Here is an 8306-nt window from a genome sequence, read left to right on the forward strand (position 1 = left end):
AGAGTCCTGGAAGCATGTTCGGACAATCGGCTTCTCCATTTACCGAGGAGCCTTTTGAAAGCGACTTCGAGAGGTGCTGGGTGCGAGCCGGCTTTTCTGCTGTTTGTTGTCTATGTTAAACTCGCCCCAGGATCCGACTTTTATTTATTTGTTTCAATTTCTCTTCTCGTAGCACTGGAGGAAAGCGGGGTCGGGTTGTGGGGTTTTTTGGTTGGTTTTTTTTTCTCTTAACATCCCCGCGTTTTGTTTTTTCAAGGCCCCAACCCCCAGCGCACTCCTCCTTGCAGCGGCCGCCGGAGGGGAGGTGGCAGCGGGGCCCCACGTAGGGCACTGCGGTACCCGCGCCCGCTTCACCCGGTGTCCCCTGGTGTCACCCGGTGTCCCCGGGCCCCGCCGCCCGGCGAGGGCGAAGGCCGTGCGGTGCCCGCCCGACCGCACGTGTGCTAGCCCGGCGGTTTCATTAGGGAGAAGGACGATGAAAGGGGAGGCCGGGAGGACCGCGGAGCTCTCTCTGCATTCCCCAGTTTTCAAGGGTCCTTGGAGCCCTTGAATGAAATTACTGGACGAAATGGGGTCTGGCGGGAGCGGTCGTGTCTCACCCCCCTCCTCGGTTTGTACGTGTAATGCCACTTCTGAGAGCGACAATCGAGCTGCTTGCTGGACAGGCAGGGACAAAAAGGAGATTAAACCGTTTTAAATAATAATAAAAAAATATCCAAAACGTAAGCAGAGTGGATTACACTTGCTCCAGCGCCTCGGTTTCCCTCAGCTTCCCCTAAGGGCCGCCCTGGCGCCTCGCAGAGAGGCGGCCACAGGCCGGAGCAGCAGGGGGAGACCCGGGGGGGGCACCCGGGGGGCCGGGCTGCCTTCACCCGCGCTTGGCCCCGACGAACTTGGGAAGTTCTTCTGAGCTTGTTCTGTTTTCGCTGTGTCTCCGTCCGTCCCCGTGTTAGATGTTGCCGTGGCGGAGGAAACCCCGCACTTTTGCTCACTCGGGATCTTGCAGGAGGCTGAGGAAGGCGGCCCCGGTGGGTCCGGCTGAAGGGGGTCCCCCTGTCTCTTCCACTCGAAAGGTGTTGCTTATTCTAGGGCGTTCCAGGGTGTATCTCCCCAACTTTTCCTCGAGAGACTACCTTAAACTTACCGTGTGATATCTGAATTATCCCAGAGACTGGGGTTGTTCAGTGCGTTAAAACTTCCCTGGCTAACTTCGGCTCCCAAGCGCTGGGCTGCTGCAGCATCAGAGAGGGGAGAGGGAATTTCTGTTTACATTTTCGTCTTCGCTTTTTTTTTTTTTTTTCTAACGTAATGAAATTAAAACTTTTGGAGCTCATAGTTGACATTTTGTAGAAAATTGAGTTATCAAGGCAGTAATTATTTCACAGGGAGATAAAACTCTCATAGCTCTAACTGTCAAATAGGGCCCTTTTCAGATTTTAATTACAAAATAAAATTAGTCTGCTCTTCCTCGGAAGGGTTTGTGAGTGGCTAAACAGAGCTTTCCCCAATACTGGTGGTCGTCAAACTCTGCTAATTAGCAATGCTGAGAAATTCCAGTTAACAAGGACATTCTCTAAGTCTCTGCAGGTTCCCTGCCGTTCGCCTTCATTTCCATAAGAAGATTAAGAGTGGAGGGGAACACACTCAAATGCAGATGCAGAAAAGAAGCGTTTTTAACAAGCATCATAATAGTAAGATGCTTGGCTAGTTCTCACCTAATTACTGCAAGTTAAACCTCTATTTGCAGCTAACGACAAAAAATGGAGCTGCAATCTCCCATCTCCACAAGGCTGCCCTATAGTTTGCTTTAGACTGGTTACTAATAGGTTCGGGGGAAGAAAAATAATATGAAAATGTGTGTATTCTTTCAGATACAGTTAACAGGATAGGTTGTATCCTTGGAGCTCTTAGAGAAATCGGCGAGTATTAGAGCAATAAATACACAAAATCCAAGTAGTTAACATTCATTTTCTTTTTAAGACAATCTTAACCTGGAAATAAGAGTGTGTGTGCCGCAGAGCCCATCCCTGAGAAGGTTTGCAGACTATTTGTTTAATGTAGGCACTTTTCATTTCCATAAATTATACCAAAGGCAACGATTTTTTAAATCCACTCGGATTAAACCGTCCCTCCGCAGGCCTCCCTTCCAACGTGGCTATATTCTTCCAGAGAGTGGTGGTGTTATTGTTATTAATACCGAAAATCAGGGACCATTTCATGTGTTGTGCTTTTAATTTTATTTTATTTCATAGGCAGCATCCTGCTCTGCCCCTGTTTCCACCCGGTGTGTGTGGATATATCCCCAGCCAAGCACAGCTCCATGCCCAGAGGAAAGGCAGGAAATGCCCCAAAAGAGCCACCCCCTCACCTTCTTTTCTGCAGTGCATTATTATGTATATGTACCAGATAGTTTATTGCATCGATAATTAAAACTGTTAATTAAAATAGAGCTGTAAATACTCCCGATAACACAGTTGTTAGGCATTTCCCATCCTTTATCCTTATGATAAATGCAATTAGGGAAGTGCCAGGCCTCGAAAGGCCCCCGGGGTTCACCCGTAGCCTCCCGTCGCCCTGTCCCGCGTGGAGCACCGGGCCGCGCACCCCCGCCCTACACCACCCCACCCCCCCCCTGCGGCTACAGCCAGAGCGAAACAGCACTTTGCCTGCTCACAGCCAGCCCTCAGTTATCGGGTTATTACGATCACCCCCCCCCCCCCCTTTTATTTTAGAACTCAATTATGCCTAAGGTTGTTTTGGGTTGGGTTTTTCTGCTGGTGGTGGTGGTGGTGGTGGTGGGTTTGGGGTGGATTTTTTGTGGGTTTTTTTTCTTTTTTTTTTTTTCTTTTTGTGTGAATAACGTTATCAACTGCAGACCACAGGGAGAACAATAAGAAAGTAAACAGGCACCGTGCCCTCAGGAGTGACTGGACAATCAGAATCCGGTTATATCCTACATCTCGTAATTTGCACCAATTTTTCGACGATTTAACCTATCACTTATCTAGGGGTTATATACACATTTTCGAATTAAATTGAACCCGATAGGATTTATTTGAATAATCCACTCGCAGAAAAAAAAGATGCCTCCCTATTCTCTGGAGGTTTTTTATTATCGTTGTTATCATTATTATTATTTAGATTGGATGTAATTGCCCGGTCCCTTCCCCCCCGCCCCGGCTACCCGTCCCTTTCCCGGCTCCCGGCGGCGCTTCCCCGCCCGGGGAGAAGCCTGACCGGCAGGGGGCGCCGCAGCGCCGCGGCTGAGTCCGTGCTGGGCGCCCGGGCGCTGCCCCTGCCCCTCCACCCGCTGCGCGCCGCTCCGCGCCCGCCGCGCCCTCGCAACCAGGCCCCTGCGTCGGGTTCCCTCCTCCGTCCCGATCCCCCTCCGCCTTAGCGCTGTGAGGGGACCGGAGCGAAAGGTGGAGCAGCCCCGCCGGGGAGGGGGAGGCAGGGAGCAGCGCGGGACACCGCGGATGGGGCGGCGCGCGTGGAGCAGGGCCGGGGAGGCTCCCCCCTCTCCCGTTCCGCATCCCCTCTCCCCTCCTTCCTTTGTCGTCAAGTGCGTTTTAGCAACAAAGATCGTAACAAGAGAGTGGAAGTAAACTTAGCCGGGGCTTTGTGCGGCCCGTGTAGTGACAACAAGAGAAACAGCACGGCCTATTTGTAGCGCCCCAGCGCTTCCCTCCGCCCCGCGCTGCGCCTCCCCCCACCCCCCCCCGGCGCCGCCCGCACCAGGGGCGCGGGTAGCGTTAGGCCGCCGGGCCCGGTCCCCTCCCCAGCCCCTGCAGAGGGGGTCCCTGCCCCGCTTTGTGCATTTGGGAGACCCGCGTTTGCACTGGACACCCACCATCCTCCGATCCCGCAGGCTGGAGGGAATAGTTTGGCGCGGTGCGCCACGGTCGGAACTCAGCAGGGCCCGGGAGGGCACAGCCTCTCCCTGGGATGTGAGGTGCAAACTTGGCTCCCGCCGGTGACAGGCACGGGAGAGGCGCGGCGCAGGACCCGGCCGGGGCTGCGCTTCCCTGGCACCCTGGCGCCGGCCGGCGGCGGCCTGTGCTCGGCGAGCCGGGCCGGCCCGGATGGGGAGAGCGCTGCACACGCCGGGCCCCGCGCAGCCAGGGGGTATGCTTCGTCCCGAGAGGCAGGGGCAAAGCGGGGTGGGGGCAGGGGAGAAGCCGTTCCCTCTCCGCTCGCCCCATGGCTTCTCCCAGCCCCAAACCAACTTTAAATAAAAAAAAGGGGGGGAAACCCCACGTAGCAACAATGCTGTTTACCCACTTCCTCCAAAAGGCGTGTGTGACCTGTTGCTGGAAGGGGGAGATACAAAGGCTTCCCAGTGGCTGCCTGGGCCGCCTCCGGGCCCGCCTCCCCGCCGAGCCGGCCCGGCGGCTCCGAGCCCCCGCCCCGTTTCATGCAAAACCGGGGGTAGAGACTTGTCCTCAGTGGCGGAGCCGCCGCGCGCTGATTGGCCGGGGCGAGCACATTTATTCCCTGACAAGCCCCCATCACATGGATGGTTGTCTATTAACTTGTTCAAAAAAGTATCAGGAGTTGTCAAGGCAGAGAGAGAGAGTGTGTGTGTTTGCAAAAGGGGGTAAAGTAGTTTGCTGGCTCTTTAAGACTGAGGTGGAGAGAGAGAGAGCGAGCGGCGGGCAGAGAAAAGGGAAAAAGGAGGAAGAAGTTTTTTAAAATCGAGGCTCCGGCGGCAATAGTAGCAGTTATTAGCATTATTAATCCGTCAGCGAAGAGGAAGATCCTGATCTTGATCCAAGTGTGGTTTTGGGGAGTCCCCCTCCCCCCTTTCCTACCCCTCCCTAGGAAAAAAAAAAAAAAGTCCGGCTCGGGACTTCGCTGCGGCTGCTCCTCGCTTCTCTGCTCAAGACTGGTTCCAGGCAAAAGTAGTTTGAATGTACAACATGATGGAAACCGAGCTGAAACCTCCCGCCCCCCAGCAAACTTCGGGGGGAGGCACAGGCAACTCCAACTCGGCCGCCAACAACCAGAAGAACAGCCCGGACCGGGTGAAGCGCCCGATGAACGCGTTCATGGTGTGGTCCCGCGGGCAGCGCCGGAAAATGGCCCAGGAGAACCCGAAGATGCACAACTCCGAGATCAGCAAGCGGCTCGGGGCAGAGTGGAAACTTTTATCCGAGGCGGAAAAGAGACCCTTCATTGACGAAGCCAAGCGGCTCAGAGCTCTGCACATGAAGGAGCACCCGGATTATAAATACCGACCCCGGAGGAAAACCAAGACCCTCATGAAGAAGGATAAGTACACGTTGCCGGGGGGCTTACTGGCGCCGGGCACCAATACCATGACGACCGGGGTCGGGGTTGGGGCCACCTTGGGAGCTGGGGTGAACCAGAGGATGGACAGTTACGCGCACATGAACGGCTGGACCAACGGAGGCTATGGGATGATGCAAGAGCAGCTCGGCTACCCGCAGCACCCGGGCTTGAACGCGCACAACGCGGCGCAGATGCAGCCCATGCATCGCTACGATGTGAGCGCCCTGCAGTACAACTCCATGACCAGCTCGCAGACTTACATGAACGGATCCCCTACCTACAGCATGTCTTACTCCCAGCAAGGGACCCCGGGCATGGCCCTGGGCTCCATGGGCTCTGTGGTCAAGACGGAATCCAGCTCCAGTCCCCCCGTAGTCACTTCCTCGTCTCATTCAAGGGCTCCTTGCCAAGCTGGGGACCTTCGGGACATGATCAGCATGTATCTACCAGGTGCTGAAGTACCAGAACCAGCTGCCCCAAGCAGACTTCATATGTCCCAACACTACCAGAGTGCACCTGTTCCTGGCACAGCCATTAATGGCACACTCCCTCTATCACATATGTAAGACAAAGGGGCCGGGGGGGCGGGGAGGGGGGAAGAAAAACTAAACAAAACAACAAAAAAACCTTTTATTAGAAATTCTGTACTTTTTTTTTTTTTTTCTTTTTGGACTATTTTTGTACAGAGAAAACGCGGGGCGGGGGGAGGGGGGGGGGGAGCGGGAAGCAGAAATTAAACCGACAAGGAACTTGTATAGATCTCGGAGGGGAAGCAACTACACAAAACTTTTTAAAAGTTCTAGTGAAAACGGTAGGAACTTTGCAGAGAGTTTGCAAAAGTCTTTACCAATAATATTTAGAGCTAGACTCAAAGAACGAAGAGGAAAATGTTTTAATATTTGCAGGCAACTTTTGTACAGTATTTATCAAAAGTAACATGGCAATCAGAATGTCCATTGGTAATAGAGAGAAGGGGGGGAAAAAACCAAACTCGCGAATTTGCCAATTATTTTTTAAAATTAGACTCTTCTTGGAGCGTTGTGGCTTTGGCAGCTAAATTGTAGCAGCTGCAGGAGAGGAAAGGAAATTATTTTACATCATTTGGACATTTTAATTGTTTTAGAAATTGTACAAAAGACACAAAAGGTAGGATGAGTACTTGCGAACCATGGGCTTGGTTTGCTGTGAAAGGGCAAACGTTTAGATTGTACTAAATTTCTTTTCTTTTTCTTTTTTTTTTTTTTTACTTCTTGTTAAAAAGAAAAAATTGCCATGCAGGTTCACACGCCGTTTGTTAATTTATAATAACTTTTTGTTTCCAGACTTCATTCTGTTCAAAGAAAAGAAAAAAAAAAAAAAAAGGAAAAATATTTACCAACCTGAAATTACTGTGTTTGAAATATTTTCTTATGGTTTGTAATATTTCTGTAAATTTATTGTGATGATATTTTAAGTTCTTTTTTTTGTTTTGGTTTGGTTTTTTTTTTTTGTTTTTTTCTCCTCATTTTCCGTAGTTGTATTTTAAAGATTCGGCTCTGTATTATTTGAAATCAGTCTGCCGACAGTCCATGTATATATTTGAACTAATACCATCCTTATAACAGGTACATATTCAAGTTAAGTTTTTACTCCATTATGCACAGTTTGAGATAAATAAATTTTTGACATATGGACACTGAAGTTCCGCTTGAGTCTTCGATTTATTTTTGTAACGCAAGATGTTTTTTAAATAATTCATGCGGTGGAAGGTATCGTAACCAACCGAGTACGATAAATAATGCAGCGATATATGGAACACATGAATATTTTTATATGGCTGGATAGAGAAGGTGCGATAGCTGTAATGGAGTAACGGCCGGCGTCTCCTGCGGGGGGGATGGGAAGGCGGCGGGGGACGCTCGTTTCCCGGTTCCTTTCCCTCTCGAGCCTGCGGGTGCGGCGGGTAACGGGGGCTTGCACTCGACCGCTTTTGGACACTTGTTGCCGCCGGCAGGGCCGAGCGGGGCCGAGCGGGGTGGAGGGGCATGAGAGCGGAGGCCCGGGCCGGGGCCCTGCGAGCGGCCGCCTAGCTGGCAGTTACAGATCATTTACTTCTCTTTTCCCCACGGTGCCTCCTCCACCGGTCTCGGCGGGGGCCCCGGCCTGGCGTGGGACTGAGCGCTCCCCGCTCCCTCCCTTTGTTCCGGACTTCCCAAACTTTCCTCTCCTGGCTCCTGGGCAGCGCAGGAGGTGAGAGGTGGAGGCAGGGGGGCGCTTCGCCGGGCAAAGGTGAGCAACAGCAAAAAGGGAACAAACAAACAAACCCAGTCGAATGCCAGAGACTTTCACGCTTTATCACAGCTCTTTTTTGAATCCTATTTCTTAAATTGCCAGCGCGGTGTAGCCCCTTTTCGGACACTCTCCGCAGCCGATCACAGACCCAAAGAGAAGCGGTGGCGCCCGCCAAATAGGAGGAGAGATCCGCCAGCCGTGCCAGGTATAGAGCGTTACTTTGTACAGTCGTAACCGCAATCGCCGAGGAGCCGGCTCCACGCTGCTCCGCGGTGCTGCGCGCTGGCGGCCGCGGGCTGCGCTCCCTCCAGAGACAGGGCCCGTCGGCCCGGGCAGGGCAGGGGCCGGTGGGCTGCAGAGCTGGGAAGCCGGTGCGACAGTCCCCTATCCCCCCCTGAAGCCCTAGGGTTTTTACGGGACTCCTAGGGCGGCTGCGATTTCCCTTGGGAAACGCACGAGGCGCAGATGCAAGTAATAATAATATTAGTAATATTTCTTTTTAGCGGGGAACGAAATTGGGGGCACTGTGCTTGCAGACTGGTCGTGTCTTCTGCTAATGGTGCGTTATGAGTGGCAAGGAAAGGATGCAATGGTTGGCTTGGCAGAGAGTGGGCACTCCAGAATGGGGGGCAAGCTTTTCTCTCTGGTATTTCTGATCAGTCACTGGATTTTTCACTTCAGCTGAGGGAGGAAGAAGGCAGGGAAAACAAAAACAAAGAAAAAAACCACTCAACACCCCCCCC

The 8306-nt window shown here is 52.6% G+C and overlaps 1 protein-coding gene across 1 annotated transcript; it reads left to right on the forward strand.

Moving 5' to 3' along the window:
• Positions 1–4395: 4395 nt before the first annotated feature.
• On the forward strand, positions 4396–6972 carry SOX2 (SRY-box transcription factor 2). Its single transcript, XM_030496080.1, has one exon. The coding sequence runs from the start codon at positions 4911–4913 to the stop codon at positions 5856–5858; it is 948 nt and encodes a 315-aa protein (XP_030351940.1). The 5' UTR covers positions 4396–4910; the 3' UTR covers positions 5859–6972.
• Positions 6973–8306: the final 1334 nt, after the last annotated feature.

The sequence above is a fragment of the Strigops habroptila genome, chromosome 8 (genome assembly GCF_004027225.2).
Source record: "Strigops habroptila isolate Jane chromosome 8, bStrHab1.2.pri, whole genome shotgun sequence".
NCBI lineage: Eukaryota > Metazoa > Chordata > Aves > Psittaciformes > Psittacidae > Strigops > Strigops habroptila.

Coding starts and splice junctions, on each gene's coding strand:
- SOX2 (XM_030496080.1), top strand. CDS start 4,911: ATGTACAACATGATGGAAACCGAGCTGAAACCTCCCGCCCCCCAGCAA.